Consider the following 17,216-nt stretch of genomic DNA (forward strand, 5'->3'; position numbering starts at 1 on the left):
ATGCAGTTTCTAAAGCTCTTTAGCCTCCTTTTGGATGAAAGGTACCATATAAATAATATAAGGTATTGTCATGAATATATCACAATACTGCAAATCATCGCGCTAAAAGGAGTGAAGGAGGTCACAGGGACACACGCATACACACACACATGCATGTGTGCACAATAACACTTTTCCCTTCTAGAACTAAAGTGTTGGGATGATTCTCTGGAAGAACTCTGCCAGGTTCCACTAGGCTCTAGAACAGTGGTTCTCAACATTCTGGCCCTTTAAATACAGTTCCTCATGTTGGGACCCAACCATAAAATTGTTTTCGTTGCTACTTCATCACTGTAATGTTGCTACCGTTATGAATCGTAATGTAAATATCTGATATGCAGGATAGTCTTAGGCGACCCCTGTGAAAGGGTCGTTCGACCGCCAAAGGGGTCGCGACCCACAGGTTGAGAACCGCTGCTCTAGCAGCTGGTTGGTCCTCAACAGGCTGATAAATTCCCTTTCACCTGTCTGTTAAGATGTTCCCCCACTAAGTCCGAACCCTTTTCCTGGCCTACTGTGTCACTCAGCCTCTTTGTGTGCCCTGGATGATGCCTATTCAGCCGTGTAAGTGATTCCTATTACTGCCTTCCTCTGCCTTCCCCATCCTGCCCAGTTGGTTGGCACTGACTGAGGAGAAACATGCCTTCCACTTAAGGAGCTCAGCCAGGGAAGGAGAAAGATAAAAGCCTGAAGTTGATACACAACTCAAAGCAAACAGGAGGGAAAACAGAACTTTTCTTATAAGGCCAAATAAAACATCAGGGGAGGAAACTGAAATGAGTTGGCCTGCAAAAGGGGGCCAGTGAAGCAACGTGGGTATCGGGCACAAAACACTATGCAGAGAGGAGTGCGGAGGAATGAGCATATTTTGGCTGCTCGAGAATTCTCGCCATGGCAGAAATAAGAACTTGTACATATGGGGGTGGGAAGGGGAGTGGGGAGAAGCACCCAACCCTAATAAACTAATCTCAGCTAATGTAATGTTTAGCAAAATCCTTGGATAATGATACCATGCGTGCCATTATCATCATCAAAACCCAATCTATGTTTTAAAAAGTTACAGATGATTAACACAACATCAAGTTGATGCAAACAATTACTTAACCCCCCCCCACACACACACACACACAAACACACACACAGAACCAGGAGGTCCCCATATTCTGTAGAATGAGGGAGGCTGCAGCTGTAGGGCCGACAGCTTTCATATCCTCATTTGAATAATGTGTCCTGAATCTGTCACTTTATTCATTCTCCTTATGCTCAGTGTACTCTACATCAACAACAAATTAAGTTGTAAATAAGAGACAATCATCACTTTTGTTTTTAAGCAGCTACTGCATAGAGAATTTCAATGTACGCTCCTTTTCGGCGGGGGGCGGGGGGAGGGTAAAGAGGTGCTAGAGTTTGCTTTCAAAAGCACAAATATGGGGAAACAGAAATAAAACAGAAACAGTCGACTGTTGCTGAGGGGAGGGAAAAAAACATCCCCTGAAGCACATCCATTCAGTACCAGCTGAAATTTCTTCCAAGAAGTTACTAAGACATATAAAGACAGAGGCGAAGTTTCCCCGACTACCATGGAAACCATGTGACTTATTAACACCAGTCGCTGTGGTCTTAATGCGCAGGGGGCGGCTCTGCCTGGCCCAGCTTTAGACAGAAGGACAAGTGCATTAAATCAGTACAACACAGGTGTGTCAATGAACTGATTCCACACTCAGCTCCGTTAACTCCCAAAAGCTCAAATCATGATAACATGCACAGAAATTGGGGGAAAAATATGAATAACACAAAACGTCCCTACCTTTACATCGGAGAAGTAGGTCTTCAGCATGTTGGAGCTGGGGTAACGGGTATAAAAGAACATGAGCTTTGCTTTTTTCAAGTGATTGGGTGACAATCCTTCCTGCATGTAGGATGCAATTGGTTAAGGAAAATATTGCTTTAAACACAGGGACCAGTCACCTCCCACCCCCGGGAGTCTGGAGGCCCACCACGCAGTCGCGGAATCCATCCCTGACTTGCTGCCGCTTGCTCCAACTGCCCATTGCCTGTCACAAATTGCCAAACGTCACAGCGAGGATGCACAATTCAGTTGCAGAGTCTTGGCTACTTTGTGGAGAGGGTGGCAAAACAGAGCCCCTCTCTCTATACGTTCACTTGTTGCTAAGGAGACAAATGCACCCAACACGTGCTACACAACTCTTAGCATGAGAGTTTTTTTTTCTTCTTCTTCACAATTATGGTTCTGTTTATTCTCCTCTCCACACTCTGCCGTTTACATCAAATTATTATCCTAATGTGCATGAAAACACAAAAGGCATTTATTTTGAACAGTTAGGCAAGCTTCGCATTTTACCTTTCAGCGCTAATGTAATGGAGCGTCTTGACTCACTTTCTTCCTATCTCATTGTTGTACCCTTTTAATTGTTCCCTTTTAAATAATAGCTAAATTTGGGCAGGGGTCCTTTTGGCACAGAGAGAATGAGGAGAGGGAGTGTCGCTTTTGTTAAAGCAACGATCCAAGACCAAGTACAATTTGCCTCTCCTGGATTTGTAGTTAACTCCTTGGAGAGTAGCGCAGTGGTTGGGGCTAACAAATCAATAACGGTGGGTTAGCAGATCAATAAATGGCCACTTACCCCAAATAAGAAGGCCTATTTATCTGGAAACATCATTACCTTTTAGATCTGTAAACAGCAGCAACTAAAACAGTTCCCGAGAGAATATGAGGCTAACCATAACAATCCAGGCTTCCTGATTCTCGCCTGGATTCTTGGCACTCCTCCGCACACTCGGAGCTGGGGCGGCCCTGGTCACATCTGTGCCGCAGCCTGGCCCTGCCATTTCCTCAGCAAATTAATGGCTTTATAATTTATCAGAAATGAAGATGCACGTGGAGAAAATCAATGTGGTCCCCCACAAGGTCAATTAAGGGTCCTTCCTAGAAGCTTCTCTAAGGATTTTTCTCTTAAAAGAGAGTCTGGTAAAAATTAGGAAAAAAGAAAATGTGCATGCGTGTGTGCGTGTGTGCATGTGTGTGTGTGTGTGTGTGTGTGAGAGAGAGAGAGAGAGAGAGAGAGAGAGAGATTTCCTACCCAACAGAAATTTCACACCTTATGCAAAAAAGGTCAAATACGCACAGATATTTAGGAAAGGGAAAGGTTTCCAAATGACCTCCATCAAGCACAGCTCGAGCAATCTTTCAGAACAGAGGGAAACCAGAAAGTTACTACTACAGAAGCAGACTCAAATTAATATTGATAAGCCCTTGACTACTTCTAACAGGGTGTTTAGCCAAATATTCTGCTGAGAAGGTGATTAGCATTCCCTTTAATATCATGCAAATTGTGCGAAAGATCACCTTGGTTGGTAAATAGAAGAGTTAAATATTGGGCTTTATTTTTCTCCGCTGAAAATAAACACCGAAGCAAGAAATTTTGATTTTTTAGATCTGTGAGCCAAAGCAGCTTAACTGAACTTGTGTTTTTGTTGGAGATCCTTAATGATTACAAAGACGGTAATTTATGACTGACATACTTTTTGTGCCAAGGAGAGAGCTGAAAGGCCCTCCAGTAACCTCCATTAGACAGATAGAGAAGACTAAAGGAGCACAGCCTACTTCAGGGCCATCTGTCCAGATGGATAAGTGAAATAATAGTTGCAAGCTGTCTCCTATTGCCTCATGATAAGAGTTTTAGGCGAGTCCAAACTTCGACAAACATTCTCAGATCTGGGTTCTAATCTTTTTTTTTTTTTTTCAGACAGTTACATTAAAACAACCTCGAACATTTAACTCTTAGTGGGGGAAAAGTCCCAAATCTCTCACAGTGTGGCCTCATACAAAAGAAATTGTTTTGCTGTGGTTCCCAGACGGTCAGCGAGCCACGGAAACTTCCCGAAGCTTTCCACACATTTATATTTTTGCTAAAAGATGGTTTTCATTCTTTTTATATAAAAGACAAGCCAACTCCCATCTTATTTTGATGGGGACGCAGAGGCTTTTATTTCATGAAAAAAAAAATTATTCTGATTTGATTTCTCAAGTCTGTTTTTGCTTTGAAACGCTTCCTGTTGGTAATACTTGGAATCGATCGGTTGAAATGGAACACAGAATAAATCTTTCTCTCTCACCCATCGTGTAATTGAGATAAAATTCCCATAAAATAGATGTTTCTAATAAACTATTAAAAATAGCTAATGAAACCTTTAAAAGCCAACAGTTAGATAATCCTTTTTTTGCCTCCTCAAAATAAATCTGAACTGACCAATTGGTTAATTTCCCTTTTAAGTGCTTGTGCTGAAAAGCAACTGTTCTTCCAAGAAAGCACTAGCTGTTTCCAGGATACTTACACACGCACAATGACTCATGATGGAATAGATTCAGTAAACATACAGCTGTACTGAACACGAGCTAAGCTCCATTCAAGGCCAGGAAAGAAAATGAGCACAAATAAATATTAAGGAGGTAAAGGGGGGGCAGGGGAAGGGGGGATGGAACGCAAACAAGATCTGTCCAGGCAGCTCATGTGGCTTTGCCTCAATTCTCTTAGCCATAGCTTTGTGAAGACAGATGACATTCAATTCTATGTGTAATGCAAAATAGACAATAACTGCTGAAACTTGAGACAGCTGCCAGGTGTAAAAAAAAAAAAAAAAGAAAAGAAAAGAAAAAGGGGAAAAAGAAAAGATGATAAATCCATAAATTAATGAAAGACATCTGCTGGGGAATATAAAAGATCAGAGAAGTAGAGTGCTACAGCTGAATCTAAAGCGGTGTTCAAACAACCTGAGAATGTGTGTTGTCTGTTTACCAAGCACAATATAACCTTACCTACACGCAGCAGCGGGAGGAGCAGCGGAGGCAGCAAAAAGGCAAATGGGAGAATAATAGGTTGTGGAGGCAGGAGGAAGAAAATTCTCTTTTCCCAGTTGCGCTCTGAATTGTGGCTAGAGATTTTACAAGCTGCATGTCCAACCAAACGGATTGGGACCGTTTACCTACATTTTCTAAACCTCTTAGGAACCCAAAGAATTTCAGCTTTCTCCTTCTGCTCTGACTTGCTATATTTCTGACACTGGCCGCCCAGGGAAACCTAAAACGGGGAGCAAAGATCTAAACGATCTCAGTTGGTGACAGTGATAGAGCAATGAAGTTGTTGCTTCTCTAAGAAGCTCCACATAACCGGGGGATGAATATTTTTTCATTTTACTTCACAATGGCAGGGCAGGTTTCCCTATAGCGAAAATAACTACTATGGTCCCATAAGGCTTCAAATCATGTAAAAGATCAACTTCTATGGATTATTTCACATCTTAAAAATTCGTTTTTAATCCATCTTTTCCAGTTAGACTTTAATTTCAACCTATTAGACAATGTTCCTTTCGAAACTTCTTCAAGTATCGTTAACATTCTCCCTAAAAGTCCAGTAGGGACAGCTGGGCCCGCACAGAGAATGGGTGTGTCTTCACCTGCATGTCTTAAAGGCTTATGATCCTCCTGGGCTTTAATTGGGTGCATGCAAATGTTTGGGGCCTCAACAAGGCTATTTTTCTTGAGATGCAAAGAGGATGAATGACAAGGAACACCACGGAGGAAAACAATTGGCTGGCTGTTTCTTTTGGAATTTGAATAAAACTTAATATTTGATTAAAGAGATTCATTTGCAAAGATACTGAACTAATTTTTTATGCCCAAGACGTGAGCAGGTGCACTGACATTCAGTTGAACGTGCACACGTTCACCATTTCCTTTCTGTTAGAAGGGAGAACAAGGTACTGTTCTCCCTCCTAGAACACATGTGCTTAATGTGCTGAACTTAAGTGGATTTCTCTGGTAAGCTGGTGTTCTCGGTAGTTCTTGTCTGAGCTACTTTGTTCAGAGAAACAGCTGATGCCCTTCTGAGTAGGAAATAATTGTTCCTTAAGAAATTATTCATCACAACTTGGAAACCCGTGAACTAAAAATAAAAACATAATAAGGACGATTATAGTGGTACCATTTCATCTCATTGCTACTGACCTTTTCAACATGAGTAACTACAGGTTCAAATATGTGCTTACATCCATACAACTGAAGTAAGACACCACTCAGTGTGATTCCTAGAGATTTCTTTAAACTAAATGCTTGAGAATTTTGCCTACACACAGAGGAAGAACTCGCTTCCATGCAAGGATGAAGAGAGGACAAAAGTGGGTCCAGTTTCCCAACAAACATGCAGATTCTCACTGGCTTCAGAATTATGTGGACAATAGAAAAGGTTGCTCGCCTGGCCGGTGTTGCTCAGTGGTTGAGCATTGACCTATGAAGCAGGAGGTCAAGGGTTCGATTCCCAGTCAGGGCACATACCCAGGTTGCAGACTCAATCCTAGTGTGGGGGGTGCAGGAGGCAGCTTATCAGTGATTCTCTCTTATGGATGTTTCTATCACTCTCTCCCTCTCCCTTCCTCTCTGAAATCAGTAAAAATATATTAAAAAAGGTTTCTTGCCTGTCATCTTCCTAAGAAATAATGCATCGATGAAATAAATGGTTAAAAGTGCGATGTGGTAGAGGGGAAAGAGAAAGAGGCAGAGGGTAGAAAGCTAGAAGGTGGGAAATGTAGTCATTACTTGCAACAAGTGGTCCAATTATTTAGCTACAGAAAAGAAACACCTCCAGGTAAAGCAACTAACATGTCATATGAACACAGGTGTTTCCGAACCACCATCGTTCAACAGAACCTTATATTGGTAGGAGAGAGGAGAAGTTATTCATCTGAAGAAAAAGCAACTATATTCTCTTTAAAGCCTTTGATACGCGTAGAAATAAAAGGGACTTCTTTCCATTCAAATCCTTAAAACTCCTCAGGAGATTTAGGGAGGGTGAGACAATGAGCATGGCCAACGCTTAAAGCAATCAAAAATATTTTTTTTCTAGAAGACCCAACTTACTTTAAAAAAAAACAAAAGCAGAAAATTATCTGGTTATAAATGAAAAGTCTAATTTAAAAAAACAACAACAAATCACCATAAACAGGCATCTTGAGTTAAAGAGTTTAATATGGACTTTACAAGACTTTGAAACCTGGATTCAAATATTTACCAAAATAGGCATGTCCCTTTCTGGGGTGTGTGTGCGTGTGTGTGTGTGTCTGTGTGTGTGTGTGTGTGTGTGTTTCAGAGACAGAGAGAGAGAACCCACCATCACTACTATTGGCTTCAAATGCACTAGAGGATCTCTGAAGAGATGGGGTCTAGCTTTGGACAGTGGCCTGCTATGAACTTTGGAAGATGCTCTTCCTACAAAGGGTAAAAAAAAAATCCAGTCCTTGTGTCTTCTTACTTTGCCTTTCTCATCACCAGTAGCTATAATCCAATCATTCTGATTGTTTATTGCCTGGTATGGTGCTTGGCACAGCTTTGATTCATGACCAATGGGTTCGATTTTAAGGCTTTGAATGGTAGAAGTTAAATCTGAAACCAAAGACTCCGTTTCTATTTATAAAGCTAGGTCCTCAACATCTTTCTCTTGCTTTCTCTCATGACATGATTCTCTTCTTCCTCACCATGGAAAGAGACTCTGTTAACTGCCCACGTGGATCTCCTACTAGTGGCTCCCACTCGCCTTATCAGAAATCTTCCCCAGTATCCTAAGATTTAGCTGGAAGGACGACCTTCACTACCTGAGGAAACACATTTCCACCAGAGCTGGGACTTTGCACTCAAGTGGCAGCCTCTTGAGTGGGTTTCCATACTAAAATGTCAATTTCTAGTCATCAAGACAATTGCTCAAAATCCTTAATTTAGCAACAGCCAACTTTATTGCTAAATTTTATATCCATATGGCAATTTATTATAAGAGAAACATGCCTGACCTGCCCCCCAAAGCTACTAGTCTACAACCCCAGAACACCCATGACCACAAGATTCTTAAGAATTTACTGCAAGGACCAATTTACAGAGAGAGAGAAAAAAATCATCAATTAAAAATAGCCAGAGTGCAGGACAGAACCAATAAAATATATAACTGGCATCTCTACATCAAAGTCAGGTTCAAAATAAAAAGAGTCATAAAAAGAGCCATTTTTAAGTCGGATACAGCTTGAGTTTTATATTTAATTGTGCTCTCTCGCTTTCCAAAATAATTTGCTTTGTGTATGTTAGGACAAAAGATTTCTGTGTATGGCTGAACAGAGGTTAATCATGCATGGGAGGCAGCTGCACCAGCCCCAAAGAACAGACCTTGGTGAACGAGAGACGGATGCCGTCGGAATAAATCAGTACCTGTGTATTTCCTTTAAAAAACCACGTCTCACTTCAGGATTAAAGGGAGAATCCACCTCCCCTCCCACCAGCACAGTGCTCTTCATCAGACTGAATCAAACCTTCTTTAAAGGGCCCAGGAGCCTGTTCAGGGCTTCAAGGGAGAATTCTTATGGCATCTGGGAGCTAAAACTGACTTTTCACTCCATTATGAAACTTACTATCTCCTAAAAATTGTATCTCTGATAGAATTCAATATCACAATGAGATATTTTTCTATCTCTGATTTTACTCTTAAAAAAAAAATAAAAGGGTAGCCCCACTGGTTTGGCTCAGCGGATAGAGCGTCGGCCTGCGGACTATAGGGTCCCAGGTCAAGGGCACATGCCAGGGTTGCGGGCTCGATCCCCAGTAGGGGGCATGCAGGAGGCAGCCAATCAATGATTCTCTCTCATCATTGATGTTTTATCTCTCCCCTCTCCCTTCCTCTCTGAAATCAATAAAAATATATTTAAGCTCAGCAGGTATGGCTCAGTGGTTAAGCAGGGGGTCACGATTCAATTCCCAGTCAGGGCACATGCCTGGGTTGCAGGCTCAATGCCCAGTGTGGGGTGTGTAGGAGGCAGCTGATCGATGGTTATCTCTCATCATTGCTGTTTCTAACTCTCCCTTCCTCTCTGAAATCAATAAAAATATCAAAATAAAAGTAAATTTTATTTAAAATAAATAAGTAAAATTTTTTTAGAAGCGTAAGAAGAGAATACAGGAAGAACAGCAGAAAGACACTGCTGAGAATGCATATATTAAATACCAGCTCTTTGGGGCAGTTCACAACTTGTAAAAATTGCAAGGATGTTGGTTTAGTGGGGAGGTTTTGTGCCATTAGAAGTGCCACAGGCCTGTTGATAAAAGCGTACTACTTTGAGTAACAGGAAAGATTGAATTCTTAAGAAGATGCTAACCTACGTTATTCTACATATGCTGTAAACCTGACCCTTTGGGAGGCCCTTGTATTGTTTGGTTTTCCTTGGGGGGAAAATAAAAGGATATTGCACTTCCCGAATAAGGTGAGATTTCGGACATGTCTTGAAGATCGCCACACTCGGACTTGATGAGGGACAAGGAGAGCCCTTCCGCCGTGCTGGGTGGGTGTGCTGGTGAACAAGGGTGGTGGCTCAGATGGTGGGATGACATCTTGGTCCTCAGACTCGTCGTCTCCCTGGTTAAGTCCAAGGATTCAGGAGACACTCTGTCTTTTCCCGAGAAGGAGCCAGAGGGAGCACCTAATGGACCCTGAAATGGGTAGGCCATCAAGGGCAGGGGAAAGGGGTGGCGGAAGGTGGATGTGGTGAAGCCTGCAGTGGCAGAGAGAGGTGACTGGTGCAGGGGCTGGTGGTGGCCGCCGGTGGGAGGGCCGGAGGCAGACTGGTCAGATGAGTTTTTGCGGACCACCAGGGGCAGCGCTTCTGTCTGGTCTGTGGAACCGGGCATCTGCACGTTGCCAAAGGTGTCCAGGGGGTTCGGAATGATGACGTCGCCAAAGCACTGCAGGCGCTGGTTGGCGGTGTGGAAATTGTGGTTCTCCCCGTTGACTGCGAATCTGGCCTGGGGGATCTGGAGAGGGGGGAAGACCTGAGGAACCTGGCGGGAGGGTTTGGCCGAAAAGACTTTGACCACAGTGTCCACAACTTGCGACATGGCAGAGTTCAGTTCCTGTTTCAAGGTCTCGGCCAAATGTTTGCCTTCTGGTTGTAAGGAGTTTGGCCCGTGGTCTCTCTCTTTGTTGTTGTTGCCTTCTCGCTTGGGCTTGTTTTCAGCCATTTCCTGCTCCCTGATCAGGGCTCGGGCTCGGTCAATGAACTGTCCTGGGTCTAGCTCGCACATCTCATTATCTGACCTCCCTACGGAGTCCTGGGCCCGGGCCTCCAGCATCTCCGAGCGCATGCTGTCTTCAGACAGGTTACCATCTTCATCATTTTCAGAATCAGTGCTATCATAGATTTGGTAGAACTTTTCCTGCAGCTGGCGCAGCTGTTTCTGCATGTCCTCCAGCTGCTGTTTCAGCTGTCGGCGCTCCTCGCGCTTCTGTTCTTTGCGGGCTGAAACCAGCTGCTGGAAGCTCTGCTGCTGCTGCTGGGGCAGCTTCTGCTTGCGTTTGTTTTCTCTGTAACTTTCTCGGGGACTCGCGGACTGCGGGGCCATCTCTCTTTCATTTTCATTGCCCCTTAACGCCACACTGGGGGAATGGCTCATACCCCGAATGATATTCTCCACCCGGGCGCGCTTTGCTCTCAGGTGCTCATCACATAAGCGATCCATATCAAACTGGCTCATAGTAGGCCTGCCAAAGGGGGAAAGACACTCTGGGGGGCTGTCTCTTGAAGAGTTGCTGCATATATCCTCCTGATGTACTTCGGAGCCTGTGCTAGAGAGACCGCTGGCTTGGAAACTGGGCTCCGTGCCACCATTTTTGTTCATGTTATTTTTCAACAGCTGGGAAATGATGGTTGCTCCTGGAAAAGGCATCATGGCATCTTCATACGAGTTCGCCCTCTTCAGCAGCTTGCGGAGCACATTTGACTTCTCCCCATCTGCATGCTGCACCACTGAATACTCAACATCCTGCTCGGAACCTTGGGGATTCATAGCACTAAAAAACGTGGCTCTCGCCTTAGCAAAAAATGCAGATGCTGTCCCTACCGTCCTTTTCACTCCAATGTCAACTCTTCTCCTCTTGGTCTGCCGGCTTAAGAGGGCTGTGCTGTCATGGTCAGGCATCACTGGGCAGTTATTGTGCCATCTTCAAAAGCTCGTCAGCTGGGCACAGCTCAAGAATCCCGGGACCCTGGCCAACAGAACAAAAGGACTGATGAATCATTTTCTTTAAATTTCTCCAAATTTCCTGACCTCAATCCTGAATCAAATACAAAATGCATAGGCTCTGGGATTTATGGCACATTACAATTATTGCAATTTATTATGCACTCTGCTTGAAATGAAACATTTTTAAATATTTCTGCTCCACTGGTTTAAGATGGATTAAGATTAAAAAAAAAAAAAAAAAAAAGCAAAAACTGCTTAAGCACCAGTAATATGATTCTCTTTCACAAATGCCTAAAATGATACTGTTTATCGTCAGAAGAAATAGTAGATTATAAGTACACAGCCTCTGACAACCAATTGATTAAATTTTGGGCATTCAGATTCACATTACAAAAGAAGATGAAAGTGGGCTATACTTAAGAAATAGGATTAAATTTTGAGGCTGTGTGAAATTGGGATGCAAAATTCCATTTCTGCATTAAAATTATTGTGATTTTTAAGGCTATGAAAAGAACACTAAAGTAAATGCAAATATTTAAAAAACACCCTTTATTACCAAATTTTAAAATATTTTTGTCAAATGTGAAATGAAATGAGTAGAGCCCCTTCAGCATCTTTCCAACATAAATGGTCAATTTCACATTGAAATCACTGCAAAAATACTCCTATTACAAGTCTGCTTATTTAGCATAGAGATGCTTTTTTATTAGTAAAATCACTTTTGAAGATGATATCTTTTGGGCTTTTTAATGTAAGTATGAGACTATTTATAAATTTTCATGATGCCCTTCTGATTACTTAAATTATTATCAAGTCGAACTCACTGCAAAAGAACGACGTTGTTACATTTTAGAAATCAATAAATTGAATTAGGCAAGGATAAATATATCTTCAGGACTAGTTTTCTTCTGTTAAAATCGGCCGCAATAATACTTCCATGCTTAAAGAAAGTCTTTAACATACACCACTTGTGAATCTTATTTCATATGCTGTATTTAAGAAAAAACACACAGAAATAAAGACCAAAAAAAAAAAGATGTATAAAGAAGAAAGAAAATAACATCACTCCAATATATGTGAGAAAGGAAATACCTTCTCTGCATTCGAACTTCCATTGTTTCTTGGGAACATAAGGTAAAAAAGAGAAGATCCCTCCTTGCATTTTATAAAAGGTAGTTGACATATTTTGTGACTTATTAACTAGTGATGCTAACCCCAAATTTGGCATAAATGTAAGATGTCACATCTTTTTTTGCTTACAATTAACATTTTATGGAGAAAATGAGAATATTTTTTTCACCCAGGGTTGATCTAATATTAAACTTCACGTTTGCTTAACAGAGCACATCTTCACAATAACAGGGTCCATTGCCAAAGGCAGCGTGTGGAGTGCTTGGAACCGCTCCCATCTCTTTCGGTTCACCTGTGAAAACATCTACGTGCTCCCTAGGACTGCATCTGTGGCTAGTTTTAAAGAATGACTATCCATGCAAATAGGCATGATTTCAGCATGAAATAGCCTGTAAAAATCAAGAAAATGCTCAATGCTTAGATGGCAGCATGTATTTTTTTTTTTTTTAAAGCGAGAAAGATTTCATCATGCAGACCTGGCTTCTGGTTTCTGTATGAAGCTACAACATTTTAAAAGAGCCTGTTTTAGAATATCGTGGAAGCGGTATGATGCCTCTTCATATAGGTGTATGTATACATATATGTGTTTATGTATATAAATATGTATACACACATACATATTTGTATGGTTGCAAATAAAATACTTTTTATATGCCTCAAGATAAAATTTCCTGAATATAGCATGGAAACAAGCCTTAATAACTTCAATATTGAGTTCAACGTCAAATTTGGAATAATCGGACTCCTCACACATTACTAATAAAATTGGTTTCAGAAAAATGCAATGACAGGTCTCTCACTAACACGTTAGATCTGATAAATCCGGTGGAGCTGTCAGGTGGGAGGAAAAAGGAGGAAAGACTGAGACAAACAAGAAAAAAGATGAATTATTTCTCAGAAAGACTTGCATATTGAGGGAGAGGTCTTTTCTGCCTGCAGATCAGCTTTCTAAAAGTAGAGCTCATTGCCATGATTTTTTAAAAATTTACTTCTTTTCTTTTTGTGTGCAAATCCTTTTCTCTTTAACATCACCTGAAAAGCACACGGATCTCCCATCAACACACGGACCCAACTTTCTGCAGTGTTTTTCTCCCCGTTCACCTTCACACCCAAACGGGATTCTGCCCCTCCCCGTCCTTGCTCTGGGAAGAGCACCTCTGCACCAGAGGCTCAGAAGTGACAGGCTGTGGGAGAGATGAGCACAAGGTCATCCCCAGGCATCCTTCCTTTCCCAGCTGCCATTTACCTCGGAGTCAACTGCACTTCCTCTCCTGGAGCCTAGGTCTCAACAGCTGCACCCCTGCCTCCTGCCAGAGCCAGAGGAGGGCTGTGCTTTTCCTAAGGTGGAAAGAAATGATATTCTCGTCTTCAGTGGAGAAGAGTGGTAAACATGCTTGTTGGATCTTTTAACCAAAAGCTAACCTGTAACTTCCTCGAAATTCACCAAACTACTCTGTGTTGTTGTTTTTTTGCATTTCTCTCTCAACCAGTCAGCATTTTTAGACTAAGTAATGATCCGTTTCTGTTGTGTGCTAAGAGAATTTAATTACTTTTAGGTCCTGTTGTACGATATCCAGCTGAGATATAATAAATAGGATGAAACAAATGGTAAAAATTATATAATCGAGCAAGACAAGGGATTATATTAATAGAGGAAATATATCTCTCCATATAGCTTGGACCTAAACTTAGAAATAATTGTACTAGTGCACTTTAGGTTTATAATCTATGGAGGCTATGGGCAAGATTAAATAATTATAACTAGTTGACACAGTATTTTACTAGCATAATGTTTCATAAACAGGATATATATATATATATATATATATATATATATACACACACACACACACACACACACACACACACACACATTTACCACATAAGAAACACAGTTAAATGAGCATAATGTAAATTAAATCACTTGAAAATACTTTCAAAGCACTTCCATGACTTCCCAATTCAGAATTTAGAGAATGCTATAGAATGACTTTATCATTGATATTGTCCTATCCATTAATATTTTTAAAAAGTCCTTTATTTTTCAACGTATGTACTAAGCCACAATGTCTCAGCTACAATTATTATTGATTCTTGTGTGTGGTATGTGCCGTTAAGTCGGCTCCAACTCTTGGAGACCTTATGAATGAGTGATGACCAAAATGTCCAGTCCTCAACAGCCCTGCACAGCTTCTGTAGACTCCTGCCTATGGCTTCTTTTATGGAGCTAATCCATCTCATATTTGGTCTTCCTATTTTCCTGCTGCCTTCTATTTTCCCCAGCATTATTGTCATCTTGTATTTTAATTTTAACATTAATTTTAAGTTTAACCAGGCAACCTGAAACCTCCTGTTCAGCAGGGGTGAACATAAGTATCAGCCAGTATGCAGAATATTACTGATGTTGAATTTGAACTCAAATGTATTGGTGATTCGATATACATAATCTATTCCTGTAAACTCCTCATTAATTAAGTTGAACATCTATAGAGAATATTTTTCACTATTAAATATTTTTGTTGTACCATTTGGCACAAATGCTCTAATAATTCCTATGCAATGGATATCTTAGCATAGCAGATTCCTTCTAGTAAAATACAAGAATAAATATCCAGGTATAATCAGGTCTGATTTTAATTACTCCAAAAGATTCTTAATTAAAATTGGAGTGATCTGACATTCTATTTAACATAATCCTAAGGAAGCTGATGACTTAATGTTAGCAGAGAAGAATTTTCTGTGAAGAATTTCTAAGGAACACTCTAGTGTGAAGTAGAAAGTGGTAAAGTGCTCTGACTTTAATCAAGAACTTATTTTGGGGGAGGAGAGTGCAACTTTTATGCTTCTACCTGGAGTCCTTATTCTGGACAAAGACATGTTTCATTACAGTAATTATCCAGATAGTTCAGACAAATCTCTTGTGAGGCAGGGGAATTGTAAGGTTGGCATGGTTTCCTGTTTGGATTCTTTAGATTATCTGTCTTCGTTGATAAAAAAAATTTTTTAAGAAATTGCTCAGGCTTACACTTTGCTTCTTTTAGAAAACAACCTTTGAATGGGCCCCTCATCTACTTGGATCAACCTGGTTATGAAATTTCAAATGGAATATCATCAATAAATTAATCTGGGAATCAGTAATTCAAAGGGGGGGAAATCTGATGATTTGATTTAGATAGCTTCCGCCTTCCCCAAAATCTCTAAGCTGTCACTTCACTGTCCCCTTCATTTTTGCTAATTAGCAACTTTTCCTTTGGAGGTGTTTCTACCTACTAGCAGGTTAAGAAAACCTTTTGTTTATTCTGAAGAACTCACTTGGCGTAAGTTAATATTCCAATGAACTGAGATTGCATTGTCAAAACCTTCTATCAGATTTTAAAATTTCCTTTCATCATAGAGTTCTCAAATCATAACCATTTCATTTAAAATTCCTCCATCCTATCAAAAATTCCATACATTTTTCACCAGTAAAGTGAACACAGAACATTTTCTGAGGCATGCCTAAAATATTTTTTTCTACTTATTTAAAGAGTAATAATTCACTGAGTTAGTAAACCAGAGTGAGAAGTAATCTCAAGAAAAGACACATTTTTTTTCTGTTGAAATTTAAAATAGTCTAAATGTCCTCCGAAGCTTTAGAATACACTAGGCAATAAGATTTGAGAAATCCCTTGTGTATATGTCCTTTCCAATTTATACAGGTACTTAATTAGAATCCTGTACCAACATAGCATGCACAATCCATCTTCCTATTATGAAATCAGTAACATTTTATAATTTCTTTTGTTAATCCTGAACCTAAAAAATTTCTTACATAATAAGTTGCAAATGCAAGATAATTCCCGAAATGATACAAGAAATTCAAGGGAAAAGGCCTATTTGCACTTTGAACAAATAAACAGCCAACCTGGCAGCTACCTTATGTTTTAAGATCACAAGTGCCACTTGTAGAGGGCCGATGCTAGGAAATGAATAAAGTGGGAACAAAGATGCATGTTATGTATGCGTGACTTTTCCCCCCACAAGGTGGTGATTAAACTAAACAGAATTCTGCATAATGGACACATAAAAATATCAATAAGTGCCAAGCACAGATAACCCCTATTAAAAATAAGCAGAACATATCCATAGAGGACATTTTAATTATGAAAGAACTTCAACACCATCCAAGGAAAGTATTGGAGGGAAACTTTGATGTTTAAGTCGAAAGAATAAATGGCACATATCTCATTTTCATGAAACAATGAGCATCGCCCAAGCAACAAAACCAACAAAAACCATCCACCATCCAACCTAATTCTATGCAACTCAAGTAGTAACCTGTGTAAAGAAAAAAATGTAAAGATCAAGTATTAAGAATCCAGATACAGTGCTTACATTGAATTCTCAACATCTTCCCTCACGCATTACCTTCGTCTGTGTTACCATTACATAAATATAGCCATGTTATGTTGCATGGACAGGTTAACCCAAATACTCCCCTTTGACTTCCCCACCACGTACAGACCATTTCATTTCTAAAATACTCAGAAGTTCTTGTAAGGAACTCTTCATAGAACTGACTGCCCGCATCTTACATCCAACAGAAAAGCATTTACCTCTCACGTACTTGAGATTTCCCTTCCCCATCAAAGTAATAACTAGGACATCTGGCACATGTCTGGTACAATGACAGGCTCATTCTACTTTATGAGAATATTTAACATATGACTTGAAAGAGTTCATGCACATACCTATTCTTTCTGGGCAGAGAGAAAGCACACTAAAAAGATAAGCTTTCACAACAGTAACACTTCCAAACTGACTTTGGTATTCTTGGCAGTTACACACATCACCCACGGCTGTCCAAAACACACACACACACAAAAGACAGCCCTCACCCCCTCCCTCCACAGACCTGGGAGACAGACATACACTGGACGGAAGCGAAGGGAAAGTCAATCTCCCTCCACCTGCTGCCTGAAGTGGGGGTACTTTCTGC

The 17,216-nt window shown here is 40.7% G+C and overlaps 1 protein-coding gene across 1 annotated transcript in view; it reads right to left on the reverse strand.

The window, feature by feature from the left end:
• Positions 1 to 12,183, reverse strand: part of PROX1 (prospero homeobox 1) — a gene marked incomplete at its 3' end in the record, with an annotated part of 39,867 nt that extends 27,684 nt beyond the window's left edge. The window contains exons 1-2 of the mRNA XM_081111899.1: positions 9,329 to 12,183; positions 1,847 to 1,948 (exon numbers count right to left, since the gene is read on the reverse strand). Of these exons, the coding sequence (XP_080968025.1) occupies positions 1,847 to 1,948; positions 9,329 to 11,062 (1,836 nt within the window). The 5' untranslated portion in view covers positions 11,063 to 12,183. The remainder of the gene's footprint in view (positions 1 to 1,846; positions 1,949 to 9,328) is intronic.
• Positions 12,184 to 17,216: the final 5,033 nt, after the last annotated feature.

This window comes from Myotis nattereri (assembly GCF_964212035.1).
Source record: "Myotis nattereri genome assembly, chromosome: 18".
Classification (NCBI taxonomy): Eukaryota; Metazoa; Chordata; class Mammalia; order Chiroptera; family Vespertilionidae; genus Myotis; species Myotis nattereri.